Source organism: Crocodylus porosus, unplaced genomic scaffold, assembly GCF_001723895.1.
Source record: "Crocodylus porosus isolate Cpor-Errol unplaced genomic scaffold, CroPor_comp1, whole genome shotgun sequence".
Lineage (NCBI taxonomy): Eukaryota > Metazoa > Chordata > Crocodylia > Crocodylidae > Crocodylus > Crocodylus porosus.
Window position 1 is genome coordinate 49,610,901 of NW_017728931.1, and position 17,841 is coordinate 49,628,741.

The 17,841-nt window shown below is 42.4% G+C and overlaps 1 protein-coding gene across 2 annotated transcripts in view; it reads left to right on the plus strand.

Moving 5' to 3' along the window:
* Positions 1-3,572: 3,572 nt before the first annotated feature.
* Positions 3,573-17,841, plus strand: part of ISX (intestine specific homeobox) — a 43,145-nt gene continuing 28,876 nt past the window's right edge. Inside the window, exons 1-2 of one of the 2 annotated variants that reach the window (XM_019544814.1) lie at positions 3,573-4,722; positions 13,489-13,740. In XM_019544814.1, coding sequence (XP_019400359.1) covers positions 4,539-4,722; positions 13,489-13,740 — 436 coding nt within the window. In that variant the 5' untranslated portion in view covers positions 3,573-4,538. The remainder of the gene's footprint in view (positions 4,723-13,488; positions 13,741-17,841) is intronic. The other variant, XM_019544813.1, reaches the window with a different exon arrangement.

Below are 17,841 nucleotides of genomic sequence, written 5' to 3' on the forward strand. Positions count from 1 at the left end.
AGATTGTTGCCAGCTGTTGAACTTTGAGAAGATCATAGCAAATGTCCCTCAGGAAACTGTCAGAGTCTCGTAAAGCATAATGGATGGAAGGCAACCTACAAGGAGATGATGCTCCAGAGGTGACATCAACAATTTACAGTTGCACTGCATATAGCAACTGCCTTGTGCTATATGCCCCAATGCCCTTGACCAGCTGATGTACTATAAGTACTCCTTATAGTTGACTGAGCACATGCTTTGGGCCTAGTCATCATGACTTCTGTTCTCAGTGCTGCAGAGTGCAAGTGACATCTCTGGTGGTAAGCACTGTGGCTGCAGGTTGTTAAGGCAGGATCTAAAGGAGCTCACAAAGGATACTGTTATCAATTGATTCAGCAGAGATCTCATTCAGTTCCCCTCTTTGCACTTAGAAAAAAGACACATACTAAAAGGATAGGAGGGAAATCTTCTTCCTGCCTGACACCAGCACAGAATTTGTTAGCTCACAGTTTCCGCATTTGCAACAGGCTACCTGTAATAACAGACTCCAGAAGGTTGAACAGGGTTCAATTTCAATTCTACTGGCCCCAAGTTATCAACTTTTGAGAACATCTCATCATTTATAAACTGCATTTTACAAATTCCACGCACTTCTTGATTTGGTTGACACAAGCAAAATCAGAAGATGGGACCAACATTACATGGATTCCTCTTCGCTACCACCTGGCTTGAGGTATTGCACTTGGTTCTTAGAAATCCTGCAGGAAGACAAGTCTCCCTCTCCAGGAAGTTTACCACCTAAATGGGACGGATAATTCAGCAACTCTGGTAAATGAAAGTCTACTGTATTTGCTGTCCAGATATCTGTGTAGGAATTTAAAGATGCAAACTACAACAAAATAGTTACATAAGCATGCTACAGTTGAATTTTCGGTGGAGAGTCATCCTGTGGACCAAACAGGCAATTAACATGAAGCAATTTTGATACTGCAATAGAGAAAGGCAAAGTGCTTTCAGTTCTGTGACCAAGATAATCGTATAATTTCACCCATGAGGTTGCTCCTGAAATCCAAGACTTCAGAATACATGGTCTTCCATTCTTCCTTTTATAAATGAATATTCAGAATGGTAACATTGGACCCAATCATCACTGCTGTTAAGTATCAATACAGCAACCCCAATTTACAGCACATGCTCTGAAGATATGACCTTTGTGCTGCTGAAAAAGTATATTGAATTGAATGGATGGTGGTGCAAGATCATTGGGAAGTGAGTGTGCCATTTGCTGCCCTGAAATAATCCCAGCTCTTTAATGCATCTAATGACCCTAGCCTCAGTCAATCTTTTTAAAAGGTATTTTAGGGCATATCATGAATCCCACTGTAACCCTCTCTTCTCTCCCGTGTCAACAAACTACCCCACTGGAAACACACAGCAACCATAAATCCAGGACAACATTTTCCACAGCATTTGAAGGAAGGTTCTCCTGGGCTTCACCAAGCAGCTACAAAGAGCAAACAAAACCACCAGGCCAGGCAGTGGTCTTTCTGCTCCTGTTCACAGAATCCTTGACAGAGAAGAGATTTATGGCCTGAAACATGGTAGTGCGGTTCCCAGTACATGGAATTTGATGCCTGTTTGACAGGGTTGAGATAAAAGCTGACACCATAGACAGTGCGGAATTAATGGAGTACACATGCTGCACCAGGGCTTTCCATGGCTTTTCAGGAGCTGTTCAAAATCCTTTCCTGTTTACAGGTTAATAATCATAAAGAAAAGAGAAATCTCATTCTACAACAGTATTTAAAACCAGACCTATATACATATGGTGTTCATTCTCCTCCCTCCCTCTGAAGAAAGATTACTCCCATTTCTTCTGCATGAATCACAAAGCTTTATTTTGAGTAAACCCAGACCTGAAATGAAAGCCTATCAAGGTGCCTCAAGGCTAAAAAGGTTAAGAACCACACCTACAGGCTCATGCAGACATAAGTTTAATTGTAACAGCTGATCGGTGCTCCAGAGCAGCAGCCGCTTCCTCCCCTTTTACGATGGCTAAATGTGCTTCCCATACAGTCACAATGAGGCAGCAAGCCACTACCATAACACAAAGTTATTCTACAAAGGAGTGTCTTGCAATCTTGTATTACGTTGTTGGTAAGAGAATTATTTGTCCTGGGGCAGAACTGTGCTTTCAGTTTAGACCTCTTGAAGTTGAGTAAATATACTATTCTCTGGATTCATGCCTTTTTGCATTTAGTCCTTTGGCTTGAATAAGGAATACATTATACAGCTATTTCAGTGTAGATTAATACTTACAATTTACTTAAAATCAGCAATTTATTGGGATCAAATTATTTCTATTTTACCATCTACAATACAGTAAACACCATATACTAATAAAGGACTCCTGTCTCCATATTACAATAGTTAATACTAAAACCTTTACTTGGTAGAGAAAGATTGGCAAACATGAATATGATACTCAAGTTCTTCTTTACAGCTAGGGTGTCCAGACTGTAGAATAAGCTCCCTCCAGAGGTGGTGCAATCGCCTACCCTGGAAATCGTCAAGAGGAGACTGGATGGTCACCTCACTGGGGTCACCTGACCCCAGTTATCTTTCCTGCCTAGTGCAGGGGGCTGGACCTGATGATCTTGCGAGGTCCCTTCCAGCCCTGTACAATCTATGAATCTATGAAAACCTTGCTTTGACATATCCAGGAAGAGTTACACATGGCACCAGCGCAAAGGCCTCTGTGGGCACATTCACAAGACATTTTGCAAGGCTGGGCTAAAAAGACCCTTAAGTACAGCAGCGTGACAGACAAGGGTGGCTCAGGTGTCTCACAGGCACTCAACAGGAGAGCAGCTGAGGTATCACTTATGTATAGAGTGGTCTTATGTAAGAGTGGTCGGTACCCCTGGCACTGAGAGAAATCCAAAGGGGCTCTTTAACTAGAGGCCTGTCCCAGATGAAGATGGCAAAATTGTCCCTTACCCCAAAACCACTGTCCATGAAGAATTGAGACGGGGGGTATTATAAGATGAAAGAAAAATGTTTCTTCTTCTCATCTCCTCCTTTTTTATCAGTGGAAAAGACAGTTGTTTGCTCAGTCTTTCCCCTGAGAAGCAGCTGATTATTAAAGTCAGATAATCGCATATAGTTCATTATGAATGACTGAAACAGTTTTAGACATCACCATTGTTTCACTCCCTACCCCCACTGCTTTTCCAGTACCTGGAACCTCTGGAAAAAGCTGAAAGACTTTCATCTTATCAGGTGTGTTTTATTGCCTCCTGGTTACACAGTAATTTTAGTTTCAGCTCTATGAAGGGATCTTATGATGAGATATCAACTCAAGAATTGTCAGTTCATTGGACAAATAAGGCAGGGCCTGTCAATACAATTATAGAAGACAGATAAGAAAGGTGCAAGAGGAGAACCAGCAGAAAAAGGGAGACAGAAGAGTAAAAATGTAAAAGGTGGGTGAAGGGCAATCCCAGACAGCCTTATCAAGGTTTAAAGAAAGGGGTCATCCAGCTGCACATTCTTTGTTAAATAAAAATTAACAAGAAGAAAGAAGTGGAAGGGAAGAGGAATAACTGGCATTCTTCAGCATTATCCAAGAAACTTTCCCCCTGCTGCGGCGACCCAGCTGGGAAGAAAGAATACCTTGAGGAAGGTTTTTCAGCCAACGTTACTAGAGAGCGGAGGTAAAAAGAAGAGAACTGTATTGCCAAAGGACTGATATCCCTATGAACATTACAGAGGTTTCTCTTTCTGTCATCGCTGGTATGAAGGAAAAATTATGCAAACGATCTATATGAAAGGTTCGAAGGGTTTTGAGATTGGAAGACGAGAAAATCTGAATTAAGGCTCCTTGGTGAGGTGGCAGCTGGAGAAAAAAAGCCTGGCTGTTAAAAGCAGAGGAGGTTTCCTTCTCTCTGGAAGACAGTCGCTCAGATTTTGGGGAAGTTTCTAGTGTGCTTCCCATGCTAGTAATCGGGCATAGAAGTCTCTGAGCTTACAAACACTTTCCAAGTCATAATAGTACATGACACTAAGACTGGGGCAAGATTCTGACTTGAAAGCAAAAAAGAAGATAATTGCCCACCATTCTTTACCTATATTAAGCAACTCTTTCCAGGGCAGTTTTTGGCACGAGCCTGTGTGGAATGCTCCTCCTCCTCCTCCTGGAATTACAATGAGATTGCATAGAGCCCTTCAAGGCTTATAATGGTTTAGGGTTTGTTTTGTGGTAGGTGGGGTTGTTTAGACTCCCCACCCCCCCCATAGTCTTGATGTTATTTTCCCAGAGACTCAAGCACTCTTCCTGATCTGGAAATGCCCTGCAGCAATCAGAAGGAGAAGGTGCGGACTCTCCCATATGTGTGTGGTCTCCATTTCTCCTTCTCCTGCTGATTTAGCTTGGGAGGGTGCAAGCAGGCGGAGAAACACACCTACTCAGCTGTATTATTCTTGGAATACACGAACAACAAAAACAGCTCCAGTGGGGGAAGCTGGAGACGATATCCTTCCCCTCCGCACCTAGTGGGATGAAGATGACTGACCCTAGAGAGTGTGACAGTCTGGGGAAGCCCGTTCTGTCTTTTTCCATTGAGGAGATCTTAAAGAAACCTTCTTCTAGCATCTGCCTAAACAAGGCAGCCAGGAATAGAAGTAGCCATGCCGAAGTAACTCCAGCCCTGGGCTCTGAGCCCCCACTGGAACTTGCCATGGGTAAGCATTTTTTATATTACTTATTGAGAACTTTTCCCCCTTTCCAAATCTATTTGGATTGGCTATGTAGAATCCTGTTTATGCCCTTATAGAAATCTGAGATTTCATTGGTCAAGAGTATGGCTGGTACCATATATTTGATAGGTGCATATAAATATAATCTGAACTAAAACTGAAAAGATTTTACAGATGATCTTGCATGTTTTTAGGGGCCCAGCTGCTGCCTCCCCTTGGAATTCAGTGGGCGCATCTACACATTCATTAATGTGCAGTAGTAATTGTGCATTTATTTAATTTAGTACTTGCTTAATGAAGTACTAACTAAATACACAGTAACCAGAGTTACTGCACAGTAGTGTCAGTACATGCCTTTTTAGTGATGCTGTACAATAGCATATTAGCACTATCCATGCTGTGATGCACTACTGCACAGTGTTATTAGGATACTGGACATTATGTGTCTTGTGTAGATGCGCCCAGTGTGTTACAAAACCCTCAGAGCCCTAAGAGAAGAGGATGTATTGTCTGAAACAGCAAGAGACAGTGTGGCAGCCTATGTATAGTAACTGCATGGTCTAATACCTGGAGATTACCAATAAAATAAGATGTCCTTTTGCCTTTCTCTTTAAAAAAAGTACAAGCATATCTGAAAGATCATCAAGCATCTGTCCTTCCTGTAAGAAAGGATGGAGGGTCAAATGCAGGCCAAATGTAAGCAGGTGTAAATTCTATGAAGTTGATGGAATTTCACTGATTTATACCAGATCCTGCCAATAGAGTCAAGCTCCATAAAAGTAACATGTTTTAATAAATTCAACTGCTTGGGAGCACTGGACTGTAAGGAGAAGGTAGCTAAGCAGTATTGAAACTCAAGTGCTAGGATGGGAAGAACAGAAATTATTTTTCTTTATAGTCTCTCTTTATCATCAGGGACATTAGAGTTCCTTCAGGGATTGGACTTGACTAGTTAGCTGCTAGATAACATAATCCCAGTACTTCAGACCAGCAAATGCATTGGCCTTCTTAACATTGATTTCCTTGGCTTTGTTCAGTTGGCCTAGAGCTACTTGGAACATGGTTCTGTTTCTGCAAAAAATGTCAGTTTTTTGTCAAAAAGCCAAAACCAAAAATGTTTACATTTTTGGTTTTTCAACAGCAGTCCAAATTTTCTGCACAAAGATGATACTTCCAAAACAATCCACGTATCTGACAAAAAACAGCCCTGATGGAAAAATTTAAGATAGGCCTAGTTTAGTCTTTGCATTACAGCAGTGTTTTAATCATTATGATATATTATTTGTAATAAAATAGCACACAGAGACCTCGGTTATGGATCAGGGTCCATAACTAGGCATTGGCATTAGACGTCGCACAAATACAGAAAAAGACACAGTCCCTGGCCCGGAGATGTTACAGTCTAAGTAACCACTGTGTTCTGGGACAATTTCAACTGTTTTGTGTCCAAAGTGAATTCTAACAGAGGTTGAATGGCATATATGAACAGGACAATAGCATAATGAAGATAGGACAACCAGGGCGCCAGCTCCAGGCACTGACCCTGGGGGGAGTAAAAATTGCAGGAGCTGCACTACCAGCCCAGCTGCTACTGGGAGCACAGAGACACTACCCTGTGTGCCACTGCCTCCCAGGGCACTCAAGCACCCATTCATATCTCTGGCATAGGACAAAACCAAACAAGAGCAGCTGGGTTGGATAAAGACTGAAGGTAATAATTGCAAAATATTCACTAGTCTAACACAGTTTGCTTTAATCTAAGCAGATTAACCAGCTGGATTAGAATCTCCTTTGGCCATAGCTGAGTATACATCCTTCTTAGCCCAAAGGTTAAAATCAGTTCTTGTGTACGCTGGAATTTTGGTCACTTCTGCACTAAATATATTTGTCATGCATGGCCCTGGCTAAACGTATGGCCTGGTCTTACAGGCTGAATTTGCCTAACAATTTCTGACTCATCTTCCATAACAGTGTTACCAGCAGGAATGGCTTAACTACCAGTGATGAGGAGTGTCAGAGTAAATCAACCACCAGTGTTTTATCAGTGTCATTTTACCCGCTCCACATAGGTCTGCACCACCTGGTGATTAAATCATCCAGTGGACAGTCTACAGTAGTGGTTGAACCATGAACACTGTTCTTAGCAAGGCAGTAGAAGGAAAATTCCTAAAGACATGGCATTGGTGCTGGCAGCACCAAACCCATTTCCTGAATCATGAAAGAGCAGTTCATTTTGCAAAGCCGTAAAGGAATTCTGAACATGCTTTGGGAAAAATAATTAAAATAAACAGTTCATTCTCATCCAAACCTGTAGGCCTGAACTGTTTTAACAATTTGAGAGAGGCATGAATTCTTGGAGGTGATATCTTTTAGTGGAGCAGCTGTATGAGTGGGATAAACATGGACAAGCTTTTGTGCACCACAGTATCCTTCCTTAGGTCTGTGGAGAGATGCAGACAGACCTGACGAAAAATACTGTAATACCCAAAAGCTTGTCTATGCCCAATAACAGATATCACTCACAAGAATTCTTGACTCTTGCATATTTCCTGGACTATCACGGCAACATCACTTCAACACTACCTTTAACAATTTGGGACACTTTTGTGTCTTAATTGAGACTCACAGGTCAATAGATTTTTGTAGCATAGATAGGACTATGCATTAACTGTGTATTTGGGAGTGTGATGCTGGAGATACTCACCCCTGTTTCCATTCATATTTAAGCTTGTCAATGCCAGTACTAGTTCTGACAAGTCTTTACATAGGATTCTAAGGATGGCTGGGATTCTTATTACTGCATATCAACACAAATACATTTTCACAGCAGACTGTTCCAGCTGAGAGCACAGTTATTTCTTTGCCTCGCAAGTGAGGCAGCAAGCACAGCAAGGCCCATCCCTTGAATTGATGAATTGTAATTTGTATTTCTTTTTTTGTTTAAAAGCACAAACAGATCAAGCTCAAGCTGAGGAAAGTTCATGAGCTAGAAAGAGACTCTAGCTGTAGAAAGAGCGTATGACTCTTCTGTCCACTATTGAAAAACAATAATAGATCCTGCACATCTGCTGCCTGATAAATGAATGCCATTACCCATATGTTTATTGCAATATAAAATATATATTGTAAGTAACAGTAACTCTTAATATTTTATAGGCACAAACATGAGATAATTAATCACTAGAACATGGAAAAACTAAATAAATTATGTAGAGATCCCCACAGGACCTTGCTATAGTCCCTGAAGCAGGGTAAAATGGTAGGTCCTCTACCATTTTAGGTACCTGGTAACCCCATGCTTCAGGTCTCTTGCCAATCACTTGTTGAAATCATAAAGGATTTTTTTTTTCTCTTTAAGAATACCACTGCTTTCTGAGGTAGGAAACAGGGTTCATTTTCTTCTGAAGCACTAAAATACAGCCACAGCTAAGAAAGAGGATTTTTATTGGAATTCTGCTGAAGTTATTGCTGGTACTTAGAAAACTTAGAAGTTCCTGAAGTGCCTTGGACTTACACTTAGGGCCATAGTGATCAGCAGATTTGAAGTCAGGAAAGAATTTTTCCCCTAGGTTGGAGCATTATGGACTGCGGGGATTCTGTCTTTCTCAGTAATGTGGTGCACGATCCTCTTCCTCAGATCTTCTCAGCATATATTAACCAATGACTTCCCTGACATTTCAGTAGCAGGGCAGCATCAGTGCCTTCATCTCATCTGCTTTCCATGTGATGGGTTGTCCTTGATGTTTCAGGTATCGTACATTGTATTTATGTGTAAAGGTTGAAGCAGTGAGTTTGGTTAATTCCTTCAGTAAACAGTTGCCTAGAAATGCAGGGGGACTGGACTTAAAGGTCCAAGATGCCCCTTCCACTCCTATGTTCCTTGGAAGCTACAAAAATTATTTTAATGTTTATTATATTATTTTATTTATTATATTAATTATTTTATTATTGATGAAATGGCTTTAAAATGCAGGACAAAGATTAAGCTTTTTGATTGTTAGGCAACAACAACATACATATGTTAGTATCCCATATAGATGCCTATGTTAATGGCCTTTTCACTTCTCCAGTAAAAACTCTAGTTTCTCCATATAAGATTTATTTCCAAACAGCAATGGAGCTCTGTAAACCCTACATCTCAAGATGACTGCTTCTGTTCATCAGAGGATGAGTCTACATTGGTTCCATGCTGCACCCTGGAGTGCCCATGAAGCACATGCCACCCACTCAATCCAACCCCTCTGGATCAATGCCAGATAATGAAGCAATGTAGCTACCTTAGAGCAGTATCAAACACCTGACGTGCTGATTGGCTTATGTTCAAGGCTGCTCTGAGATGTGGTGTAGACTTGCCCAAAGGCACTCAACCTTGTGCCTCGGTCTGAAATTAGCTATGTACTCACGCAGCCCCTTTCTGATGTATTTACTGCTGGTTGAGAGGGGAGTAGGGGCTTGTATGGTGTGAACTGAAATGCACTGGACAACTTGCAGGGAATTCCAGGACTGGAAGAGCAGGCATGGGTGTGGTACAGGGTCCAGCTGCATTACCAGAAGTCTATGTACTTCAGGAGTGGAATTATAAGAGGTGCTGGGAGTCAGTGCTCAGATATACTAGGGATGGTGGGCAGGAAGAAAAACAGGACAGAGCAGGTCAGAATTGAAATGCACTGGTAGAGTTTATGTAGGCCTTTCCTAGAACAAAAATAGATGCAGCTCAGGGATGAAATGTACTGCCAGCGCCTTGGGAGAAGTGTGTGCAGCACCTCTCCACAGGCTGCTATGATCTATAGGTCTGAGGCATAACTCATCAGAGTTGATAGAAATTTGTTTGATTGACTTCAGTGGGATTTGTGGAAAGGAGCATAAGCTCTTTATCCCTCACACTCCTCACTGCTAAGAGTCATATAATTCACTTTGAAAAACTTACTGCAAGGCGATGCCAAGCTCCAGCATGGGATCCATGGCATATTGGACTTGGCCAGGAGTTTAAACAATTCCTGCAAAGCTCAAGAGGGAACACTCTGAAGTGAAAGCCAGTTTCCCTCAGTTCATTATATTTAATCTTTAGTTTCTCCCACACTGCAGTTCAGACAGGGATCAGGGAGAACATCAGCATGTCAGGCAAGAAAGACAGAGCAGAGCAGGGGATTAGGCAAGGGAAGGGGATCAGAGTGGCACTCAGGGGAGAGGTCAGGGCTTATCTTATGGCATGCCTGCCAAAAGGTTGACCACTGCTGTCCTAACTTCTCTGCCTGTCATCTGCTGAGTAGACTGCCAGGACTCTGATAACTTTTCTTAGGCAAGAATTACTGATGGATTAGGTCCTTTTGACTGAAAAGGGGGAAGTTCTGCTACCTTCTGTGATGGGTGATGTGTTTCATGGCCTCATCCATCTTCTACTGGGATCCATAGGAGCTTGATTTCAGTAGGTACAGAAATAGGCCTGAACTAAAAATGCTTGTCCTTCACTTCCTCTCATTCTGACATTCCACCAGTAGGAAATTGTTTGAACTGTCATGTTGGCATGAGCAGGAGACTTTGGCCATATGGGACATTATTGTTTGTGTAGCAGTTAAAGCAAGAATATTGGTTTATGCTTGCATTGTTTTCCATTGTGCGAGAGGTGTTCAAACACACAGAAATTCACTCCCACTACCCTGCAAAATCTGAATATGTTGTTTGCTTGCTTTGCCCCTAAAAGTGCTCCACCCACTTTATTGCAGAGAAGACAGATACAGCAATAAAAATGAGCAGGTTCCACCTGGTCAATATCATCACATCACTCAGGTCATAAAAAATAAATCCAGTAATCTACCCACTTGCTTTTTTAAAATAATTAGAAATTGAACCACAGGTGGAGAAGGGAAACCTAAAAAAAAAACAACACAGCAGCAACAAAAAAAAACAAACAAAAAAACTTTGCCCCACATTGTGTGATATACTGGCAACAGGAGAGATTTACCATCCTTACCTGTAATTTTCCACCATTTCCTGTGCAAATGACAGCCGTACCAGAAAGGCCATTTTGAGTCAGCAGTCAAAGCCCTTTCTCTGCATATCAGTAACAAGCATCCCAGGTGGTGCCAGGCTGAAATGTTATCATCCTTGCAGCAAAAAGCTGTATTCACCAGTTGAAAGTTCACCCTGGCTCAAATTCATAAATACCTTTAAAATAATTCTCTGTAGAATATTGTCTTGGGCTGGGGGGCGGGAACTGGTTTATAAAGCTGCCACCCCAACCAGACTATTTACTCATTGAAAGAAGTAAGAGCATTTATCAACAATATAAAGCTCACTAAGGAAACTGCAGAAGAAATAGTCCAGGCCTCTCAATTTCCACTCCAGTGCCTCCAAGCAAAATATCATCCTTCCTCCCTGTATCCATGTTCTCTCATCAGCTCCCTCTCTATCATGATTCCAACCAAAACCCTGAGCTACTGAGTTTACAAACCTACCCACTATGCTTATTCCATCCCACTTTCCCTCCATGATGTTGTCAATAGATGCCTGCTTCTGGTCTTCTCAGTCTCTTACTCAAACCCCCATAGATACAAGATGCTCTTTTGTCTCTCCTCCTCTTTTCCCACCTAGTCTTTTTCTTTCCTTGCTTAACAACATCTTTTCTGAGCATATATCATGACCATTCACTTTGCTATTTGAGCGCTTGAGAGAGATATATTATGACCTTTTGGATTGAAGGGCAGGATGTCATGTCATAATGGGACTGTAAGAATGATGTTGTAGCCATGATGGTCCTGGAATTATGTGAGAGGCAAGAATTTTTGGGGACAGGTAAGAATTCAAGACAAGGTGACCTGATAAAGAATGCCTTGCTTGCAAAAGTTTCTCTAACTTTATTCCAACCATACTATTAGTCCAGTAAAAAATTTCACCTCCCCAAAAATACTTGCTTCTAGTCATGTGATAACGTAATTTAACTGCTTCATATATGAGCAAACACCACCCCCATAAAACCCAAAGCATCTTATCTTATGTGTTTCTCTGGCCACCATCACTATAACACTTAAGCTCGTTGTAATTCATCCTCACAACACAAGTAAGAGGGAAGAAAGTGGCATTATCATGATTTTACAAATGGAGAGCTGGGGGGCTGAGAGGCTAGATGACTTGACCAAAGTTCACAGGAACTCCGAAGCAGAACAGATACTTGAACCCAGGTCTCCTTAAGTTAGTGATAGCTATACAGGACCATTCTCCTTTCTTACATAGCAAATTTTTTTTGAACAACAGACTAATTTTAATCACTAACTCCAAAATGAAAAGACCCACAGAGGAACAAAGTAAACACCAACTCACACAAACCTCCTCTTGCCAGCTTTTGAGTGAAGGGTTGGACCTTGCCTCAAGCTTGAAAGGTCAACCAGGTTGGGCTTTATGCAATTGTATGTAGAAGTCTCTCCAGCGATTTGTGATAATTTGAAGATAACTTTTGAACAATTGTCCCTTATTGACAGAAGGCTTTGGGTAATTTCCAAAAGCTCTTCCAAGCATATTTTCTTTATGCTAGCTTGTGCTCTCTGATACTATTGTGCAATTCCCACTGAGGTAACTGTGTGCTTCTCTGAGGACAGAATTGGATTCTTTGTCTCAAGGTAATATAATTTCCTTTGCTTTGATGGTGGTTACAAATAGAGCAGAAGAGTATATATTTCAAACATAAAGCCTAAAGAGTTAGGGACTTTGCCAAGGCCAGAACTTACACCAAAATTACAGTATAATGCATATTAAAAGTCAAGATTTCTTTTTATACGAATTGTCAGGCAAAAATCACATTACCATGGGGATAGCCTCACCAAAACTAGATTAAAATTTGGCAAGATTACACTCTCCTGAAACTGAAACAGGAAAGAAACAACAGCCAGGGTCCTCACAATATTCATCTTTATAACGAGACAAAATCTTGCCTGACAATCAGATGGATAGTCTCTCAGTAGTACTCTGTGCTATCAAGCCAGAGAAATATGAGGACTTCAAGAATCAGGGTCAGTTCAAGTCCACTGCAGGTAAATTGATAAGGACCAGTGAGTAAAAGACAACTTGGATGACTACTCTTTAGATGGCTCTCCACACAGCTACCTCTTCAGAACTGATGGAGTGGTGTTAGCAGCCTGTGCATGTAGCTCCGTCTGAAGCTTTTCAATGAGAAAGATGAGTATGTAATGAATGGTCAGAGTTTCAATATTCCTCAGGGCTAGACTTGCAAGTACGTAGCACCACCAGGTGTGAGTAGAGTTTCAAAAGCACCCAGGTCTCCATTTGGACACCTAATGAGGTTCCAAATTTTCAAGAGCAATTAGCATCCAGTAACTCCTATTGAAATACTATTGGCCAAACACCAAACACTGAGAGGTCTAAGTGGGTGCTGTGCTTTCTTGAACCTCTGGTCCTGCTTACAAGTACACCCTTCTTTGGAAAATCTGGCTTGTGGGGCCTTGCAAGTGGAAAGGATGTAGTCAAGTGAAAGAGAGATGTTGGATCTGTGGGGATTACAGGTCCGCCCAAACATGTGCTCACACCAAAAATGTCAAGGTAACAAGTCATCCTAGCCTCACCCCGAAGTTTAGCATGATTTAGTGCATTCCTCCTGATGTCTAGCTTGCCTTGTTCAAGTCTCCTTGCCTGCCTGTCTACCAGTCAAAGTATAAGTACTAACATTTCTTGCTTTACTGCAGCTGAAAGGTAGCATCCCTCTGCCTGATATAAAGCAATCCTTTACTGTACTTTTCGCAGATTGCAGCAATGCATGGAAATCAGACAACGACTCATCTTCAACAAAGATGCTGAGTAAAGCCGCATGCTCTGCACCCAAGACCAACACAAACATGCTGCAGCCAGTTCACTGCCAAAGATCTACTGCCATGGATACAAGCCCAGCTGCCTTTCTGAGTGAGGATGAAGTACATGAGCACTTAGAAGGCAAGAGAAAACACAAAGAGGAGGAAGAGCCACTGTGTGATTTCCCAGCTGACCATTCACTTCATGGTGAGTCTGCTCAGGTCACTCCTCTTTGACAGATAATTGAAATCCACATATTATCTTACAGGTCTCCCTAAGGTGTCAAAATCCAACAATAATAAGTAAATGTCACGAGTTCTACCATACCTCAGCCCCTGATTGACTCACAAGGACTGTATCTAGGACCAAAGCATAAACTGCTCCCACTTCAGCTTAAGAACTAACTTGACTAGTAGTAAACCATGGCAAATGGCTATCTCTGGCTTACCAAACATGGGCATGGACACCCTTGACCAGTGTGCCCCTTAACATAAGTGTTATCTGGGGTAGCTGTGTGGAGAATGTTGACCTTCATAATAAAACAAGTTGCAATGCCTCGATAGCACATTAGGTAAGACGCAAACAGAATTTTTCAAAAATGGAGTCAGTACCACACTAGCTAAAGAAGGAAGTATTGAGATGATAAGCAGCAGTCATGGGAAGGCCAGACTGGTTTTTGCTGCTCAGTATAGATATTCCCAAAAAAGTCACTGCAGAATTTTTAAAAGTTCAATGCAGGTGACTGCACAATTTTTTAGGCCCCTGAAAATAACATGCTTCAAGGACATAAGATGACAACACTGACTTTACTGAAAAATCCTCTACCCCTTTTTCTTAGCAAATATGCTGAAGGTTATAAGGTAAACACACTTCTCTAGGGATAACCCTGCGAGATGCATTTGAAGTAAAAAGCTGACTTCTGCTGCCGTTACATTAAATGGATGCCTTGCCAGAGAATGCAGTGCAGAGCAGAATCAGACTGCCAACAGTAATGATATTCCTACCAGCCAAAGCTCATCATCTTGTAGTGGGGAACTGAAGGGAGAGTCCGCTGACAGAAGCAGCGGACCTAGCTCTCTCTCTCACTGGCACTGATTAGACACTCACAGGAAGGACTTAGTGAAAGTATTTAAAATAAATACTTATTTACATTGGAAGGACTCTCAAGCTGCAATGGAGAACTGACAGCCTGTTTCCCCCCATGCTAATGGGGACCTTAAACCCAGTGTTCCAGTTTTGCACTATATCTGCTTAAATCATACAGCATTAAAGATTCACTGCTATTAAACTGGGACTAAAATAGGCAAGAAACTGATTACTACTGTTGGCACTGGATTTGTGACCAATATACCTTATTCTGGGTTGACCCAAACCCTCAGACTAACCACAACTTCTTCTTGCCATAATAGGCAAATGTTATTGATGCACAGAGTAAAGAGAGTAATGCAGGCAAGGCAAACAAAATACCCCCCTATTCTATTTATCTACCAGTTCCAGGGTCCACAGAGGAAAGATACTCCTAGCCAGTATGTGAGCTTCACCCTGTGGTTCTTTCTTGAATGTTAGCAGTCTTGGAGGTCGAGGGCCAAGGGGGTGGGTCAGATGGGCTGGTGGTGCACCCTCTGTCCATGGTGGCCTCCGATTCACCCCAGGGGACCTCTGCTGCTTTGAAATCCCTCTTTTGTATTCTTACTCCTTTGATGACTCTTCATTTCCAGGTACCATAGATTTTTTTTCCCTGTAGTCATCATCATACTGTCCATTTTCTGTTCTGTCAGGATATTCCTTTGTTTCCACAAACCCATCACGTGCACACATCTTAATTTGGTCATTTACTGGTGTCTTAATTTGGGCATGCCTGACTTCCTAATTTGGTCTGTCCACCAAAACTGGAAATCCCCGGGTTTTGCAGCTAGGCACTGTGATCTGGCACCAATGCAACAGGTTCCCTTATCATCTTTGTTATGGGTTTTCAGGGAACACCATGCAAATTTCACAGCCTGTTTGTCCATTGGCCTCAGGCAAGGGTGTCCACTTTGAGGCTGTGAAACTTTGTCACAACCAGGCTTTTAGAAACCAGTTAACCTTTGCTGTTCCCCTGGATCATTGTTCTAGTACAATGCCTACTTTACCTACAAGCCAGTTCCTAAAAGCAATCCTCTAAATATCATTTTCTAGCCTTCACCTACCAGTGCCAGAAATGACTTGGGTGGGCAGGCCCTTTCAATAACAGTTTTGCATGATCAGCCATGATGAAAACTCCACTTTAAACTAATTCCTTCTTATCCTATTTAGTAACTGGAGCAAACCTCTCTAGAAAACTCTGCAGATAGACCATTGGAATGGTAGGGTATTTGGGATCCAGGTCACAGGGCCTGCATTGCAGCAATTTCAAGAAATACTCTTGGACGTTTGGAGTTAAAAACTCCGCCTACCCATGTACCCGCCTCAAAGACCCCAGGTGCCCTTCCACCACTTACCTTTATAATCTTTGAGCGAAGAGGGTAAGCAGCCTTCCCCCATTGTCCCCTATTCTCTGTCCCCTAGCAGCACCCAATACCCCCTAGCATATCATAGCTAAAGCGTTCCTTGGAAACAGAAGCTACCACACTAAGGATTCTGATTCTTCTCTGCAGTTGAGCTCACAAATAAAACAGTACTTGCAGCAGGATCAGAAGGGTTTCCCTGGTCCTTCTGCCCTAAGAAAGTGGGCATGCAATTCCTTTCCCCTCAAGAGCCTTTAAATTGTGGGGACATGAATCCTCACCTGGGAACTCACCTCATACCCAACACCTAGTTTGAAAGAACTCCTTGGTAATCTGAGAAGGAAACTACCAGACTTCAGAAAGGAGCAGGCAGGTGGTGTGTAAGAGAGCTAGAAAAAATAAGCCACTTCTATAGATAACTTTCAAGGGGAGGTATATTGGGAGAAAAAGAAGGCATTTGAGCTGCATGACCAGTAGATGAAAGGCTGATAACTGTGGCAATCAACAAGACCCACTTCAAGTTTAGATTGACCATTGATTTCCAGACAAAACCATCACAACATGGCATCACAGGTGATTAAATCTTCTAGTAAGGTGGCCTCTCCCATTACAAGGTTTGGAAATAGAGGGTCATTTATAATAAACAGAATTATAGCCCTATCGTGGTTGATTTATTTTAAGTAGTACCTCTTACACTTTGAACTTCAAGACTTGCTAGCATAAGCAAAAACAGGTTGAACATTCCTTTCAGAGATCCCAGTTCTCCTGCTCAGGGGATGTCATATCCTTCATACCTTGGTGTCATATCCTGGAGGCTGAGGGAAGAACTGGGCCAAGATATGCTAGTTATTCTATGTGATGTCTCCTTAATTTGCTATACTTTTGAGATGGATACCACAGTTATAATATGAATGATATAGACACTTTGATTAACAGTTGGCCCTAGCTGCTGAGCTAATGGAATCTGCTCTCTAAGTTGGCCAGTAGGGGTGTGCAAAACAGGCCCTATTCGATCTGGATTTGGATTCGGCCTGAATTGGGGACAGTGATTCAATCTGTTGATTTGGATCACTGTCCCCGATTCGATTCGGCCAAATCTGAATCTGATGATTCGATGCTGATTTGGTGAATCAGTGATTCAGACACAAGGACAGCTTTAAAAGTTTTTTCTACATACCTTGAAGTAACATCATGGCTCATGATTGCTGCCGTGCTGGGGTGGATGGAGTATCCCACAGCTGCAAGGGGGGCTCTCTAGCGTGCTTGGCAGCGAACCTGAAAGTGGACCGGAAGTACTTCTGGTCCACTTCTGAGTCTGCCGAGGAGTGTACCCAGCAGAGCACCCCTGGCCCAGCAATCTGCCACAGAGGGACCCCAGGTGCCCCCCCGACCCAGGAGGCACCAGTTGCCAAGCTAAGGGGGGGGGAAACAAGGGGGGCCCCCAGCATGCTCCCTGATGGACCCAAAAGTGCTTCTGGTCCACTTCCAGGTCAGCTGCTGAACACACTGGGGAGCCCCCCGTGCTTCTGTGGGACAGTGCATCTGCCCCAGCACCACAGCGCTCAGAGCCCCTGCTACCTAGAGGTATGTAGAAAAAACATTTAAAGCTGTATCTACATCCAAACTAAATCTGTCTGAATCTCTCCGAATCAATTTGAAGGGTTCCAAATCGATTTGGAGAGATTAAAGGGATCATAGTTTCATAGTTAGTAGGGTCAGAAGGGACCTGAGCAGATCATCTAGTCCGCCCCCCTGCCATGGCAGGAAAGAGTACTGGGGTCAAACGACCCCAGCAAGGTGTTCATCTAGCCTCCTCTTAAAC